This window comes from Pan troglodytes, chromosome 18 (genome assembly GCF_028858775.2).
Source record: "Pan troglodytes isolate AG18354 chromosome 18, NHGRI_mPanTro3-v2.0_pri, whole genome shotgun sequence".
NCBI classification, from domain to species: domain Eukaryota; kingdom Metazoa; phylum Chordata; class Mammalia; order Primates; family Hominidae; genus Pan; species Pan troglodytes.
Window position 1 is genome coordinate 72,288,774 of NC_072416.2, and position 17,323 is coordinate 72,306,096.

At 52.8% G+C, this 17,323-nt stretch overlaps 1 protein-coding gene across 12 annotated transcripts in view; it reads left to right on the forward strand.

The window, feature by feature from the left end:
• Positions 1–16,450, forward strand: part of ST3GAL2 (ST3 beta-galactoside alpha-2,3-sialyltransferase 2) — a 59,589-nt gene extending 43,139 nt beyond the window's left edge. For 7 of the 12 annotated variants that reach the window (XM_016928483.4, XM_016928485.4, XM_063796209.1 and 4 more), the window contains 5 exons: positions 1,231–1,424; positions 7,867–8,046; positions 13,204–13,249; positions 13,515–13,634; positions 14,577–16,450. In XM_016928483.4, the coding sequence (XP_016783972.1) occupies positions 1,231–1,424; positions 7,867–8,046; positions 13,204–13,249; positions 13,515–13,634; positions 14,577–14,750 (714 nt within the window). In that variant the 3' untranslated portion in view covers positions 14,751–16,450. 12 annotated transcript variants of the gene reach the window in all.
• Positions 16,451–17,323: the final 873 nt, after the last annotated feature.

Here is a 17,323-nt window from a genome sequence, read left to right on the forward strand (position 1 = left end):
TCTCCCATCCCCTGAGCAGGCCCTGCTCACCCACAAACCCATCAAGTTATGGCTCCATCCACATAATGTTTTATTTTATTTTTATGTGGGTTTTTTTTTTTTTGAGTAAAAATAATTCCAGCACTTTGAGTAAAAGTAATTTACTTTTGAGTAAAAGTAATCCCACCACCTTGGGAGGCCAAGGTGGTGGATCACCTGAGGTCGGGAGTTCGAGACCAGCCTGACCAACATGAAGAAACCCCATATCTACTAAAAATACAAAATTAGTTGGGTGTGGTGAAGCATGCCTGTAATTGCAGCTACTCGGGAGGCTGAGGCAGGAGAATCCCTTGAACCCGGGAGGCGGAGGTTGCGGTGAGCCAAGATTGCGCCATTGCACTCCAGCCTGGGCGACAAGAGTGAAACTCTATCTCAAAAAAAAAAAAAAAAAAAAGAGTATTTCATTTTTCTTGTTTCATATGAAATCCTTATTTTCAGTGTGTCTTGAAAAATGGGAAACTTTGGCCCTTCTGGGCTCATGATCCCACGTGGCAGCAATTGGCTGAAGTTGCCTCTCTTTGCCGGGGCTCAGATCTGTTGGCTGTGGACCTTACCTGCCATTTCACTCCTGTGTGGCACTTGCTGGGCCTGTAAGCATCTGGTTGGTGCTGCCTCGTTTCATGGTCTTTGACCGTTAGTTGGTTGGTACAGGTCTCGCTGGTAGGAGGGGACACCAGTTTTATTCCAGCCATTCTGGCTCTGAAAGAATTTATCAGCCTCTCTGCCCTTCCCTGGGGCTCAGGGAGTGGCTGGACTGTCACCCTGGACGTGGCTTCTGCAACCCCAGTCCTCAGCCTGAGTGCCGGGGGCGCCCCCTGTAGGCTGACCAGGAAGGATCCCCTGAAGGAGGCTGCTCTGCTCCGTGGCCCAGGCCTGCAGGTTCCCAGAGAATGTGTGAAAGGCACCTTGATCCCTGAGCCCCTTCTAGTGCATCAGAGCTAACTGTGACTAGCAGGGCACCCAATCTCTGGACATTGAGACTCACTCACAACCGGGGACTTTGCTGTCGTTGAGAGAGGGAGAGACCCTCACTGCCCAGAGGAAAGAACCCCTGTTCCCTGGCAGAGCCCTGGATAAAGAGGCCTGTGCCCAGACACAGGATAATGAGGGCACAGGAGTGGAGGCCGGGGCCCCTCCTTCTTCACACACCTCTCCCCTTCCTCGTTTCCCATCTTCCCCTCCCTTCCACAGATGCTGCAGCCCCAGTTCAAGTCACACAACACCAATGAGGTGCTGGAGAAGCTGTTCCAGATAGTGCCTGGCGAGAACCCCTACCGCTTCCGGGACCCCCACCAGTGCCGGCGCTGTGCCGTGGTGGGGAACTCGGGCAACCTGCGGGGCTCTGGCTATGGGCAGGACGTGGACGGGCACAACTTCATCATGAGGTGAGCCCCTGTGGAGCCCAAGGGTGGGCCCAGGATGGGCCTCCGGGAGGGGGACTGCCCTCCTCTGCCTTGTCTGGCAGGGTGCATGCTGCCAGCTACCGGTGTGCTGTGGGGCCCTGCCTCCCAGAGTCTTTCACAGCAGGCTTGGAGCTCTCTCCTTTACCTGTTTGGGGTGGATGGGGAGACAGAATCCCAAATCTAAGCTTTGCTTGAGGCCTGCACTCTGTTTCCAAGGCTCTGAATTCCTCTGGAAAGAGCTGACATTAGATTCCTGGCTGATGTTTGGTGAAAAATCCCATCAGAGGCAGGGCATGGTGGCTCACACCTGTAATTCCAGCGCTTTGAGAGGCTGAGGTGGGAGGATCGCTTGAGCCCAGGAGTTAGAGACCAGCCTAGGTAACATGGCGAAACCCTGTGTCTACAAAAAATTTTTAAAGATTAGCTGGGCATTGTGGCGTGTCTGTATTTCCAGCTACTGGGGTGGCTGAGGCAGGAGGATTGCTTGAACCCAGGAGTTTGAGGCTACAGTGAGCTATGATTGCACCAGTTCACTCCAGCCTGGGCAATAGACTGAGACCCTGTCTCAAAAACAAAAATTCCCATCAGAAGTCGGCCCTGTCCTCCTCGTCCCCTCAGCAGCTGGGCAAGGAGTGAGGGCCCCAAGCCCAGCTAGCATCCTGCTTCATAACAGCAGGTGATTCTCGCTGGCAGATGCACAGAAGGCAGATGTGGGTGCTGAAAGGTGCTGTTCGGTATTTGCTCTAGGGCTCATTCATTCCCAAGACCTCTATGCCCAGCCGTGAGGAAGGGAGAAGAGTTGGGAGGGCGTTCAGTCTTGACCGAGACTCTGCAATGAAGGCCTGGGCGTGAACAGGGAATAGGGGGCAGGCTCACGACCTGAACGTGGGCTGCTTGCTCTGCTCCAGAGCCTGTGTTTTCTGACATCCCCCCTTGACTTGGCTGGGGACAAGAAATGCCTCCTACCCAACTCCTTGGTAGAGGAAGAGCCTGAAGAACAGAGCTCCTGCCAATGCCCAGTTTTCACGCATCTCTTAGGATGAGCATTGCAGTTAAGACCAGGTTTCCCAGGAGGCAGAAGGAAGGGCTTTCTCTTAGAAACTGTTGCTGTCTCCATAGCAACACGAAGGCAGCAATATGTCTCGGAGGCATTCAGCATTCCATGTAAGACCTTCCTCATGTTGGGAAATGGTGCAAGTGGGAGGGTGAGCAGGTTGGACTGGACCCTGTCCAGGACCCCGGAGCCACCTGGGGGTATCCATATCCTCCAACTGCTCATACCCCAATGGGAGGGAGATGGGATGGGAGCTGGTCTTAGAGGGGCCTCTCCCCTCCCCAGACACCATGGCCAGGTTGGGAATTGAGGCATCTGTCACTTTCATGCAGCTCTGTGCACTCGGGAAGCCCAGGACAATGCTCTTAGGTGCCCAGAGCACCTGCATCAAGTTTGAGCTTTCACTGGTCAGGCACCTCAGTGATGGTCAGGAAGCTCCTGGGTGGAAGCCCTGCAGGTCCAAAAGGACTGCCTCTAAGTCATCTGGCCGGTACTGTCAGGTGGGGCTGCAGAAAGAAATTTATAAGGCTGCACATGCTGTGGCTCATGCCTGTAATCCCAGCACTTTAGGAGGCTGAGGCAGGCAGATTACCTGAGGTCGGGAGTTCGAGACCAGCCTGGACAACATTGTGAAACCCTGTCTCTACTAAAAATACAAAAATTAGCTGGGCGTGGTGGTGCGTAACTATAATCCCAGCTACTCGGGAGGCTGAGGCAGGAGAATCGCTTGAACCCAGGAGGCGGAGGTTGCAGTGAGCCAAGATCATGCCATTGCACTTCAGCCTGGGCAACAAGAGAGAAACTCTGTCTCAAAAAAAAAAAAAAATTTATAGATGCTTCCTCACAGGGGCCAGGTAAGGAAGGGGGGTGGTATAGAGTGGACCCCAGAATCACTTTCTGGAAGGGGTGACCTGGGTAGTAATTGGCCGTCTGCTGGTCTGAGGAACTGGATGGCAGTGGATAAGCTGGGCTTGCTGGTGTGAGCCTGTAGTCCTAGCTAATTGGGAGGCTAAGGCAGGAGGATCGTTTGAGCCCAAGAGTTTGAGGCTATGGCGAGCTATGATGGCACCACTGCACTCCAGCCTGGGCAACAGAGCAAGACCCTATCTCAAAAACAAAAACAACAGATGGCACTGGGGGTGACTCCAATTGTAGACATATCCAAGTTTGGAACCAATGGCCCTGGAAGCAAGACCCACTGGAGGGCTGAGCTGAGTTACAGCGAGATGATGGCCTGATCCACCTGTGCCCCACCCACCTCGCTGCCACTCGCTCCTCCTATTTGTTCTCTGAGCCCTGTGGACCACTTCAAGTCCAGTTGAGCTGGTCTTGCCTCAGTTGGCCAGCAGATCCATCCACAACTCCAAGAACAGTGCCCGCTAGACAGTAGGCACGCCGCAGATACATGCAGGAGTGAAGGGGACTAGGCAGCCAACATCAGGTCCTAACCAGCGGGCACACACCCCACTTGCGCCCCTGTCCCTGAATACTTCTTTAGCTGCTGGAGGCAGCCAAGGACAGATAGATTTCTAGAATGCTGTGTTCCTGAGTCCCAGAGATGCAGCTCATCCTCCTCGTCCTGCTCTGGCCCCTTTCCAGGGCGTGGCTCCTCCAGGATGAATCAGAGCCTTGAAACAAAACCTTGTCCCTGTTAGAGTGCCATGTTCCTTCCCTTTCCCTTGGAGGCTGTGAAACATATTTTGGGACCTCTTGCTCCCTTCATTCCCAGATGTTTGGAAGCTGGTATCTGGCCAACCATGGGGAAATGAGGGAGGGCCAGGCTCTGCAGCATGGCCAGCCACAGGCGCTGGAGGCAGGGTGACCCTGGCTGACAGGTCCCATGGGGACTTCATGACAGCTCGGGCTGCCAAGTCAGTGCAGAAGGCAGATGGTGGGTCTTCAGAAACCAGCCTGGGCCGGCTGCAGCTCTGTGCTCTGCAGGATCTCTTGGCCTCACCATCTCTGGTGAGATGAAGTTTGTTTCTTAGGTCAAGTGTACACCTTGGCTGGGCGCAGTGGCTCACGCCTGTAATCCCACTACATTGGGAGGCTGAGGCGAGAGAACTGATTAAGCCCAGGAGCTCGAAACCAGCTTGGGCAACATGGCAAAACCCCATCTCTATTTGAAAAAGGAGAAGAAAAAGAGCATACCTTGATCCTAGCTCCTGCCCCGCCCAGGCCCCGGCCAGCCTGTGTCACCAGCCCAATTCCTCTACCCCCTGCTTACCCCTGCCATACCCTGGGCAGCTGAGACACACTTCTGGCTCTGACATCCCCTGTTAAGGCTTCCTCTCCAACTGCTCTGTTCCTCACAGGCCCCAGGGTGCTTGGCAGGAGGCAGATACAGACTGTGTCAGTGTGACCATAGGACACCAATACCTGCATGGGGAGTTTAGCAGCCCACAAGCTATTAAGAGTTATTCAGGGGTGGGAAGGATACTTCTTGGCTCTTCTAGGAGACAGGATCTCTAAACCCTAAAGACCGGGCTCAAAGGGGCAGTTCACTGAAGGACATGAATTTGGGAGAGGGAGGCTGGAAGTAGATCCCTGTTCTGGAGACAGAGCATGTTAGTTTCTCTGGAGGAAATTCTGGGCATCTGCTTGAAGCCAGCTAGAACGGAAGTGGTTAGGAACACAGAGGTTCTCTAGGTTTTGAGACCTCCCACCCCAAAGCACCCTCCAGACCCTCAAGGGAAGGGAAAATGAGAGGTAGGGGGCACAGTGATGTGACTGGCAGGGCGAGGGGATCCTGGACAGCACAGCCCATGGTCCTTCCCAGTCCCGTCCCTGATGAAGACAGCTTGGGAGCCCCTGGAACACAGCAAGTCCTCACCCAGCCCAGCTAGCTGGTGCCAGCCACTCTAAGGACAGGGAATGTTTGTGCTGGTTTTACAGAACTGGCATAAAAAGCAAGGAGAGCCACCTAGAGACTGCGCTCCCTGCTTCCCTGGCTCCCTGTGTTCCTAGTGGAGGGCCAGGTGACGGTCACCCTGCTTTGGTAGTCATGATTCCACAAGGTGGTCCACGTGAGACAGGAATGTGCTTGTAAACAGTCATAACAGAAAAAAAAAGACCAACAGGTTTGTGTTTAAACCTGGTTCACCTGTTACGTAAGATGCATACTAAAAAGGGGAGCTTTGGTTTTTACTTGTCTTGTATTTTGCACAAATTGAAAGGAAGTGGAAGCCTTCTTGGCTTATTATACCCACAGAGAAGGTTTCCGGACAGGAGCCACAGCAATGTCCCCTCTGTCCAGACAGCAGCAGGAGAGAGGGGACATTGCACATCACCAAAAAGATAGCAAGGGCAGACCGTCAGAACTTGGGGCATTTCTCTTGGCCTTGGAGTGGAAGGGCAGACAGGGTCTTAAAGCGGCAGACAGGAATAGGGTGGTAGTGGGTGGCAGGACAGAGGCTTCCATCCGGCCCAGGGCCTGAGGGAAGGCTTGAACTTCCTATCTTACTTTCACCATCTTATAGGAAGGAGGGCAGAACAGCCAAGTGAGGTGGAAGCTGCAGAAGGCTGTTCTTTATAAGTTGTTTCTTTAAAAAATTATAAAAGTAGGCCAGGCCTGGTGTCATCTGCCTCTAGTTCTGGCTACTCAGGAGGCTGAGGCAGGAGGGTTGCTTGAGTTCAGGAGATTGAGACCAGCCTGGACAAGGCAGTGAGACCCCTATCTCTACAAAACAGAAAACAAAACAGGCGTGGTGATGCAGACCTGTGGTCCCAGCTACTCGGGAGGCTGAAGCTGGAGGATTGATTGAACCCAGGAGGTCGAGTCTGCAGTGAGCCATGATGGTGCCACTGCACTCCAGCCTGGGTGACAGAGTGAGACTTAAAAGACAAACAGGGCCGAGCGTGGTGGCTCACGCCTGTAATCCCAGCACTTTGGGAGACTGAGGTGGGCGGATCACGAGGTCAGGAGATCGAGACTATCCTGGCTAACACGGTGAAACCCCGTCTCTACTAAAAATGCAAAAAATTAGCCGGGCGTGATGGCGGGCGCCTGTAGTCCCAGCTACTTGGGAGGCTGAGGCAGGAGAATGGCGTGAACCCAGGAGGCGGAGCTTGCAGTGAGCCGAGATTGTGACACTGCACTCCAGCCTGGGCGACAGAGCAAGACTCCGTCTCAAAAAACAAACAAACAAACAAAAAACCCAAACAAACAAAATGGCTGGGCTCGGTGGCTCACGCCTGTAATCCCAGCACTCTGGGAGGCCGAGGCGGGCGCATCACGAGGTCAGTAGATGGAGACCATCCTGGCTATCAGGGTGAAACCCCGTCTCTACTGAAAATACAAAAAATTAGCCGGACGTAGTGGCTAACGCCTGTAATCCCAGCTACTTGGGAGGCTGAGGCAGGAGAATCCCTTGAACCCAGGAGGTGGAGGTGAGGTGAGATTGCACCACTGGACTCCAGCCTGGGCGACAGGGCGATACTCCGTCTCAACCAAAAACTTAGCTGGGAATGCTGGCACATGTTTGTAGTCCCGTCTACTGGGGAAGCTGAGGCAGGAGAATCGCTTGAACCTGGGAGGCAGAGGCGGGGATTGCAGTGAGCCGAGATAGCACCACTGCACTCCAGCCTGGGTGACAGAGTGAGACCTTGTCTCAAAACTAATAATAATTAAAAGTAAATAAATAAAAATGTATACAGTAAAAATGAGTTAAGCCCCCAATGTTAGTAACCTTTTTTTTTTTTTTTTTTTTTTTTGTAGAGATGGGGTTTCACCGTGGTCTCGATCTCCTGACCTCGTGATCCGCCCGCCTCAGCCTCCCAAAGTGCTGGGATTACAGGTGTGAGCCACCGCGCCCGGCCAACCTTTTTTTTTTTTTTTTTGGAGACAAGAGTCTTGTTCTGTCACCCAGGCTGGAGTGCGGTGGTGCGATGTCGGCTCACTGCAATCTCTGCCTCCAGGTTCAAACACATCACCTGCCTCAGTCTCCCAGGTTGCTGGGATTACAGGTACATGCCACCACGCCCAGCTAATTTTATATTTGTTTTTTTTTTTTTTTAGTAAAGATGGGGTTTTGCCATGTTGGCTAAGGCTGGTCTCGAACTCCTGACCTCAAAGCAGTCCATCCACCTTGGCCTCCCAAAGTGCCTGGATTACATGTGTGAGCCACCACACCTGGCCTGTTTGATTGATTCTGGTGTTACTATTGTAAATAATTCTGCAGTGAATATCCTCATACACATCTTTGCACACCTTTGTAACCATTTTTATAGGGCAGATTTCTAGCAATGGAATTGCTAGGTTGGAGTATACACCCGTTTGCATTTTTGATGGATGGCTTTGAACTGTCCTCTAAGAATCTTGTACCAGTTTCCATGGCAGTTGATTCTCATGTCACCCTCTTGTCCCTGCAGGATGAATCAGGCGCCAACCGTGGGCTTTGAGCAGGATGTTGGCAGCCGAACCACCCACCATTTCATGTACCCTGAGAGTGCCAAGAACCTGCCCGCCAACGTCAGCTTTGTGCTGGTGCCCTTCAAGGCCCTGGACCTTCTGTGGATCGCCAGCGCCTTGTCCACGGGGCAGATCCGATTGTGAGCCTCTTGCTGGCCTGGGTAGAATATGGGTGACAGGACCATCTTGGGCAGAGTCTTCTAGGGGCCAGATTGTAGGATTCCTTTCATTGAACATTTTGGCCAAGAGGGGCTGGTGAGAAGGGAGGGCCTAAGTTGGTGGGTGAGCTGAAGGCACAGCTTGCTCTGTGTCACCTCCTGTGTGGTGACACAGCATATTGATGGTGGAAAGATGAGGAAGGATCTGTTTTTTTTTTTTTTTTTTTTTTTGGAGACAGAATTTCGCTCTTGTTGCCCAGGCCGGGGTGCAATGGCGCGATCTTGGCTCACTGCAACATCCGCCTCCCGGGTTCAAGCGATTCTCTTGCCTCAGCCTCCTGAGTAGCTGGGATTATAGGGATGCACCACCACGCCTGGCTAATTTTGTATTTTAGTAGAGACAGGTTTCTTCATGTTGGTCAGGCTGATCTGGAACTCCTGATCTCAGATGATCCAGCTACCTCGGGCTCCCAAAGTGCTGGAATTATAGGCGTGAGCCACCGCACCCGGCCAGACCATCTGGTTTTGGTCTCCTTTCTGGGTGATGGCTCCTGACTGAGGGAGCTCTGCCTTCTGAGGACTTTCTTTGGGGGCAGTTGTCCCATCATAGCCGGGAACCATGGGAAATCTAGTTCACCAAGTATATTTTTTAACAGCTTTATCAAGATATGATTCATATCCCATACATCTCACCTATTTAATGTGTACAATCCAGTAACTTCTTATATATTCAGAGTTGTATAACGATGACTACAATTAATTTTAATTTTTTTTAATTTTATTTTTTTTTGAGATGGAGTCTCACTCTCTTACCCAGGTTGGAGTGCAGTGGCGCAATCTTGGCTCACTGAAACCTCTACCTCCCGAGTTTAAGAGATTCTCGTGCCTCAGCCTCCCGAGTAGCTGGGATTACAGGCACATGTCACCATGCCTGGCTAATTTTTGTATTTTTAGTAGAGACGGTGTTTTGCCATGTTGGCCAGGCTGGTCTCAAACTCCTGACATCAAGTGATCCACCTGCCTCAGGCTCCCATCGTGTTGAGATTACAGGCATGAGCCACCACATCCGGCCCACAATTAATTTTTTTTGAAACGGAGTCTCACTCCGTTGCCCAGACTGGAGTGCAGTGGCAGAATCTCAGCTCACTGTAACCTCCGCCTCCCAGGTTCAAGTGATTATCCTGCCTCGGCCTTCCGAGTAGCTGGGATCACAGGCATGTGTCACCACAGACCTGGCTAATTTTTGTATTTTTAGTAGAGATGGGGTTTCGCTATGTTGGCCAGGCTGGTCTCAAACTTCTGACCTCAGATGATCTGCTCACCTTGGCCTCCCGAAGTGCTGGGATTATACAGCATGAGCCACCACACCCGGCCCCACAATTAATTTTAAAACATTTTCATGGCCGGGCACTGCGGCTCACGCATGTAATCCCAGCACCTTGGGAGGCCAAGGCAGGTGGATCACAAGGTCAGGAGTTCGAGACCAGCCTGGCCAACATGGTGAAACCTCGTCTCTACTAAAAATAAAACAATTAACTAGGCATGGTGGCATGCGCCTGTAATCTCAGCTACTCAGGACGCTGAGACAGGAGAATCGCTTGAGCTCGGGAGGTGGAGGTTGCAGTGAGCCAAGACCACACCATTGCAGTCTAGCCTGGGCAACAAGAGCAAAACTCTGTCTCAAAAAAAAAATAAAAATAAAAACTTTTGGCCGGGCATGGTGGTTCATGCCTGTAATCCCAGCCCTTTGGGAGGCCAATGTGGGCGATCATGAGGTCAAGAAATCAAGACCATCCTGGCCAACATGGTGAAACCTTGTCTCTACTAAAAATACAAAAATTAGCTGGGTGTGGCCGGCCAGGTGTGGTGAGTCACGCCTGTAATCCTAGCACTTTGAGACACCAGGCGGGCGGATCACAAGGTAAGGAGATCGAGACCATCCTGGCTAACACCGTGAAACCCCATCTCTACTAAAGAATAAAAAAAAAAATTAGCCGGGCGTGGTGGCAGGCACCTGTAGTCCCAGCTACTCGGGAGGCTGAGGCAGGAGAATGGCGTGAACCCGGGAGGCGGAGCTTGCAGTGAGCCGAGATCGCGCCACTGCACTCCAGCCTGGGTGACAGAGCGAGACTCCGTCTCAGAAAGAAAAAAAAAAAACTAGCTGGGTGTGGTGGCGCACGTCTGTAGTCCCAGCTACTTGGGAGGATGAGGCAGGAGAATCGCTCGAACCTGGGAGGCAGAGGTTACAGTGAGACGAGATTGTGCCACTGCATTCAAGCCTGACGACAGAGATTCCGTCTCAAAAAAACAAAACAAAACAAAAAAAATTTTCATGTTCTGCTGGGTGCAGTGGCTCACACCTGTAATCCCAGCACTCTAGGAGGCCAAGGAGGGTAGATTGTTTGAGGCCAAGGAGGGTAGATTGTTTGAGCCCAAGAGTTTGAGACCACCTTGGGCAACATGGCGAAACTCTGTCTCTGCAAAAAATACAAAAATTAGCCAGACATGGTGGCATGCTCCTGTAGTCCTAGCCACTCAAGGATGAGGTGGGAGGATCGGATCACTTGAACCCGGGAGGCAGAGGTTGCAGTGAGCTTAGATCGCGCCACTGCACTCCAGCCTGGGCAACAAAGCAGGGCTCTGCCTCAAAAAAAAAAGAACCAAAAAAGGAACATTTTCATGTTCTAAGGGTCTTTAATCTAAAGATACCCCCGGATCCCTAAGCCATCACCCCCACTCCTCCGACCCCGAGCCCTAGGCAACCATTAATCTACTCTGTCTCACCATATATTTTTGTTGTGTGGTAAAATATACACAATATAACATTTGCCATTTTAACTATTTTTAAGTGTAAAGCTCAGTAACATTAAGTATATTCACATTATTGTATAGCCATCACCACTCTCTATTTCCAGAACGTTTTCATTATCCCAAATGGAAACTGTACACCTTAAACACTAACTCTCCATTCTCCCCTCAACCCCAGGTAACCTTATTCTACTTTCTGTCTCTATGATTTAACTATTCTTTTTTGTTTGTTTGTTTGTTTGTTTTTGGAGACAGAGTCTCACTCTGTCACCCAGGCTGGAGTGCAATGGCGCCTTCTTGGCTCACTGCAACCTGGGTTCAAGCGATTCTCCTGCCTCAGCCTCCCGAGTAGCTGAGACTACAGGCAAGCACCACCACACCCAGCTGATTTTTTGTATTTTTAGTAGAGACGGGGTTTCACCGTGTTAGCTAGGATGGTCTCGATCTCCTGACCTTGTGATCTGCCCGCCTCAATCTCCCAAAGTGCTGGGATTACAGGCAGGAGCCACCGCACCCGGCCTGTTTGTTTGTTTGTTTTTGAGCCTGAGTCTCGCTCTGTTGCCCAGCATGTAGTGCAATGGCATGATCTTGGCTCACTGCAACCTCTGCCTCCTGGGTTCAAGCGATTCTCGTGCCTCAGCCTCCCGAGTAGCTGGGACTACAGGCATGGGCCACCATGCCCGGCTAATTTTTGTATTTTTAGTACAGATGGCCAGGCTGGTCTCGAACCCCTGACCTCAGGTGATCCGCCCAACTTGGCCTCTCAAAGTGCTGGGATTACAGGCATGAGCCACCACACCCAGCCTGATTTGACTATTCTGTTTTTTTTTGTTTTTTTTTTTGAGACAGAGTTTCGCTCTGTCGCCAGGCTGGAGTACAGTGTGGCACAATGTCGGCTCACTGCAACCTCAGACTCCCTGGTCCAAGCGATTCTCCTGCCTCAGTCTCCCAAGTAGCTGGGACTACAGGTGTGCACCACCACACCCAGCTAATTTTTGTATTTTTAGTAGAGACAGGGTTTTACCATGTTGGCCAGGATGGTCTCGATCTCTTGACCTTGTGATCTGGCCCCCTCGGCCTCCCAAAGTGCTGGGATTACAGGCGTGAGCCACCGCACCCGGCCCTGATTTGACTATTCTTTATGCCTCATGTAAGTGGGATCATAACAGTATTTGTCCTTTTGTCTGACTGACTTTACTTAGCATAATGTCCTCATAGTTCATCCGTGTTGTAGCATGTGTCAGAATTTCCTGTTTTTTTTTAAAGGCTGAATACTATGCCAATGTAGGGATATACCCATTTTGTTTATCCATTTATCCTTCAAGGATGCTTGGTTTGTGTTCTACCTTTTGGGTATCATCACCATGTATTTTATAAACACAAAAGTAATGAGTTACAGTTTCCTGACTTTAGGATGTTCATTATCTCATGTTTGGGAGACCTGAGGGCTAAAATGGATGCAGTAGAGTTGAAGTACCATAGACACTCAGAGAAGGGCATGTAGGTTACGGGGGCCGTGGCTGGCTACAGGGAGGTGTGGTCTGGGAAGCCTGAGGGGAGTGGATCGAGGGCAGGGGTGAGAGCAGAGACATGGTGGATTTGAGATGATTGCCACCTCTAATGGAGCAGAGAGCTAGGGGAGGAAGGTTGGGGCTGGTCTAGGGAAGGCCCCATCGCTTGCTGAAAACATTCCCATTTTATCTTGGATGCCATGGGGACCGTTGAAGGCTTTAGAGTAAGGCATGGCAATGATGAACAAGCCACGGGAGAGCAGTCCAGAAGCAGAGCAGTCTGGAAGTTGTGGGGCTGACATTGCTCAGGCCTGGTGTGGGGGGCATCCCTAGGTCCCATGGGGCCACCTGAAATGTTATGTTTTCTTCCCTTTCCTTTCTCCTTTCCTTTCTCCTTCCTTTCTCCTTTCCTTTCTCCTTTCCCTTCTTTTCCTTCCTCCTTTCCCTTCCTTCCCTTTCCCTTCCCCTCCCCACCCCTCTCCTTTCCTTTCCTTTCCTTTTTTTTTTTGACAGTCTCACTCTGTCACCCAGGCTGGAGTGCAGTGGTGTGATCTCGGCGCACTGAAACCTCAGCCTCCCAAGTAGCTGGGATAACAGCCGTGCTCCACCACACCCAGCTAATTTTTGTTTTTTTAGTAGAGATGGGGTTTCACTATGTTGGTCAGGCTGGCCTCAAACTCCTGGCCTCAGGTGATCCGGCTGGCCTCGAACTCCTGGCCTCAGGTGATCCACCTGCCTCAGCCTCCCAAAGTGCTGGGATTACAGGTGTGAGCCACCACGCCCGGCCTGAAATGTTATCTTTCTTTCTTTTTGCTTACAGCACCTACGCCCCAGTGAAATCCTTCCTTCGAGTGGATAAAGAAAAGGTAAGCTCCCCACTTCTTCCCCACCTCAGTGGAAACAGTGCTGGCTCAGCCTGTGTGCCTGGTCCTGTAGCTCAGGTGTTCCATTTCCCCTGCAGAACCTCAGGGTCCCCATCTGCCGAGATGCCTGACCCTAGCAGGTGCCACACGATTCAGGAGACACAGACGCACAGGTCTCTGACAGGCATAGACAAGTAGAAGCTGCTCAGTCTAGCCTGAATCTCTGCCCCTAAACCCCTCATATACCTGTCATCCCTTCTCCTCCCAGGTCCAGATCTACAACCCAGCCTTCTTCAAGTATATCCACGACAGGTGGACAGAGCATCACGGGCGGTACCCTTCCACGGGGATGCTGGTGCTTTTCTTTGCCCTGCATGTGTGTGATGAGGTGGGTAGGCCCGTGGTGTGGGTGGTGGGAACCCATGGAACAGAGGAGTGCAGGCCTTCTCGGGTCTTAGCAGGCTAACAGAGGAATGTGCTTCTGTAGGCAGAATCCATGTGGCCTTGGTTTCCCCCATCTCTAGGCTATAAAGTATAGATATGCCTTTCCCAAACGTTTCTGCTTTCATGATTCTACCAAATCCAAAATCTCTTCATTAAAAAGTTATTGGCCGTGCGCGGTGGCTGACGCCTGTAATCCCAGCACTTTGGGAAGCTGAGGCGGGTGGATTACTTGAGGTCAGGAGTTCACAGCCTGGCCAACATGGTGAAGCCCCATCTCTACTAAAAGTTCAAAAAATTAGCCAGGCGTGTTGGGGCACGCCTGTAATCTTAGCTACTCGGGAGGCTGAGTCAGGAAAATCGCTTGAACCCAGGAGGCGTAGGTTGCAGTGAGCCGAGATAGCGGCATTGCACTCCAGCCTGGGCGACAGAATGAGACGCTGTCTTGAAAAAGAAAAGAAAAAAAAAACATAAATAGAATGGAGAGTGTATGTAGTTGAATTTCAGCTGGACGACTGCCCCCACCAGCTCTGAGCCCCAGGCCTACTTCGTGTAAAAATGGAACTCAGTCGTTCAGAGAACCCGTTCCACCAGTGGCCAGGGCTGCCTTGCAATGAAGAGCAGAGCTGAGGCCCGGCAAGTGCTTCACTGAGTGGTGCTGATCAAAGTACTCCATTAAAAAAAAAAAAAAAAAAAAAAAGGAGGAATTTGCAAGGGCTGCAAAGGGAAGGTGGTGTCCCCATGTGAGTCCATGTCCTTAGGCCAGGCCTGGGGGCTCCTGCATCTCCCCGGGGCCTCCCGTCCCCTCTCCTCCCTGTCATCCCGAGCCCGCCCCGCGCCATCCTCCAGGTCCCCGCCTGGGGTGACGCTCCGCTGCGCTTCCCCGCAGGTGAACGTGTACGGGTTCGGGGCCGACAGCCGGGGCAACTGGCACCACTATTGGGAGAACAACCGGTACGCGGGCGAGTTCCGGAAGACTGGCGTGCACGACGCGGACTTCGAGGCCCACATCATCGACATGCTGGCCAAGGCCAGCAAGATCGAAGTCTACCGGGGCAACTGAGCAGGGCCTCGCCGCGACCCTTCCGGCCCATCTATCGGGCACTGGGGCTCCGGCCCGGGACCCGGGGCCAGCAACCCGCGACCAATCATGCTGCAGCCCAGGGGCGTCTGCTGTGCCCCGCCAATCACGAGACTGGGGGACCGGCCGGGCCTGGCACCAATCTGCGCTGCGGTCGGGCGGAGCTTCTGTTTCTCCCAGCCAATCATGTGACTCAAGGAAAACTTCCGGCGCTGTGTCCAGTCTCCTCCAATCAATGGCCTTCGGGGGCGGGCCAGCGGCCGCTCAATCCCCACTCCCTCATGCTTTGGGTTAGAGTTTTCTTTCACGCTTTCTGAGGAGGAGAGCATGGCGCGGGCCTCGGCGAAGCACTTCCGTCAGCCTCGGGCGGAGGATCGTCTTAGTAGCTGGCCAGACCCGGAGGAGAGCGGGCGGTCGTTGCGGGCCTCAGGAGAGAGGTGGCCGCCCGGCCCCTTTCCCCGCCTGCCCGGATAGGTGCGTGCAGACCCACCAAAGAAAAGCGGTCGCTGCGGGACCCCCAGTCCCACCTCGGCCGCGCTGTGGGATGGCTGCGCCCCCAGGGCTTCCTGCGTCTCCAGGAAGCCGGGAGTGGCGCCCTCTGCGGGGTGGGGTGCCCCCGGGCCGAACTCCGGACTGGTGGAGGGGACAGGGCAGAGCTCGAGGAAGCCCTGTCCCCTTCAGTGCAAGGTGCTGTCACTCACGTGTGCCCTCGACCCTCCCGTTCACCCGCAGCCTTCTCAGCGCCTCTCCCTGGGCCCGAGGCCTCCTCACCAGCCTACCTGTTGCCCTGGAAAAAAATCCCCTGCCCCCCGACTCCGTCCCTACCCCCAGTCTTCGGCCGGCTCTGGCCCCTGGGGAGGGGGCTGCACGGCGGAAGGAGGCTGGCTATGGGCCCGGCTGCCCGCTGCATGTACCTCCTCCTCCACCCATCGCCTCTTGCCTGGGGGTAACTTTGCCTGGGGCTCATTCTTTGGTTAAGCTGAAGGTGCCGTGGGTGGCCAAACCGCAGATTCTTTGCAAATTCTGAGCTGGCAGAGCTCGCAGCCGGGAGCCGGCCGGGGAAGAGGAGACTTGCGCGCCGCAAGCCGCCTGCCTCCACCTTGCTCTCCATCTCCCGCTCTAGAAGGGCTGGGAAGCTCGCGGCCGGGGTTCCACCTGGAAGCTGCTTGCATGGCTGAACCCAGCTTAGGTCCCTGGCGGGGCTGCTGGTGGAATTCTCCCCCTTCGAAGCTGGGGAGGTTTAGGAGGGGGAAGGCTTCTGTGAAGCTCTCAAACCACTAATAGAGCCCCCTCCCCAACAGTGACGGCGCAGATGCTCCCCCTTTTCTTAGTTGACACCACCAGGCAGCTTCCTGGCCGTTGGTAGGTTCCTGCAGCTGGCTGAGGGAACAGGGACCGGCAGGGGACTTTGTTAGGGGAGGGTTGGGGTGGGCAGTGGGCCCCTGAAAGTTAATATATTGGAACCTAGCTCGAGTGTCGTTCTTTCCAATTCCGAAAGTAGAAAGAGTAAAAATAGGGGTGATTGGGGTGGGGTTAGTAGAATGCCTCTCTCAGGGCGCTCCCCCCTCCCCCACCGTTTTAGAGAGCTAGGCCTCAGCCAGTCTTGCCACTCCCATCTCAGTACTTCCTGAAGAGGCTGTTTTGAGTGTTGATGAAAAGCAATGCAATTATGCCAAACAGTATTGAGCAGAATAATTTATTTCTTTTTTTTCTTTTGCTTTAAATCATGAATCCCGCCAGGTACGGTGGCTCACACCTGTCATCCCAGCACTTTGGGAGGCCAAGGCGGGCGGATTACTTAATACTTAAGGTCAGGAGTTCGACACCAGCCTGGCCAATATGGTGAAACCTCGTCTCTACCAAAAAAAAAAAAAAAAAAAAATACAAAAATTAGGCAGGCGCAGTGGTGCGCACCTGTAATCCCAGCTACTTGGAAGGCTGAGGCAGGAGAATCCCTTGAACCCAGGAGGCGAAGGTTGCAGTGAGCCGAGATTGTGCCACTGCACTCCAGCCTGGGCGACAGAGCAAGACCCTGTCTCAAAAAAATTAAATCATGAATCCCCATCCTGGAAGAGGTAGGTCCCAGCATCCAGCCAGATCTTTTCTGCAATAGTAATTTAAACACACTTTGTTTTTTTATTTCCTTCCCTTTCTGAATTAAAAGGAACAAAAAACTGTCTAGTCCTTCATTGTTCTGAAATGGGCATGATGGAAGAAGGCGGGTCTGGTAGGGTAGCTGTGACTGATAATGGCTGAGAACGTTGGGGGATATGGGAGGGGCGAGATGACTCCCAGATACCCTCCCCCACCTATACAGGAGGCACCTCATTCCTGGACTCTGCGCTCCAAGACACTGAAATCTGAGCGGGTACAAGCATTTTGGTTAAAGATCAGCTCGTTGTCGCCTCTTGAGTTTCCTCCAGGAGAGGAGTTCATTGGAGAGGATTCCTGGTAGCAGCTCCTCGCAGTGGCTGTCCTGTAACCACTTTGGCCTCTGTCAACATGATGTCTCCAGGTATCCATCAGGCTCCGATGCATTTGGGTGGCCACAGGCT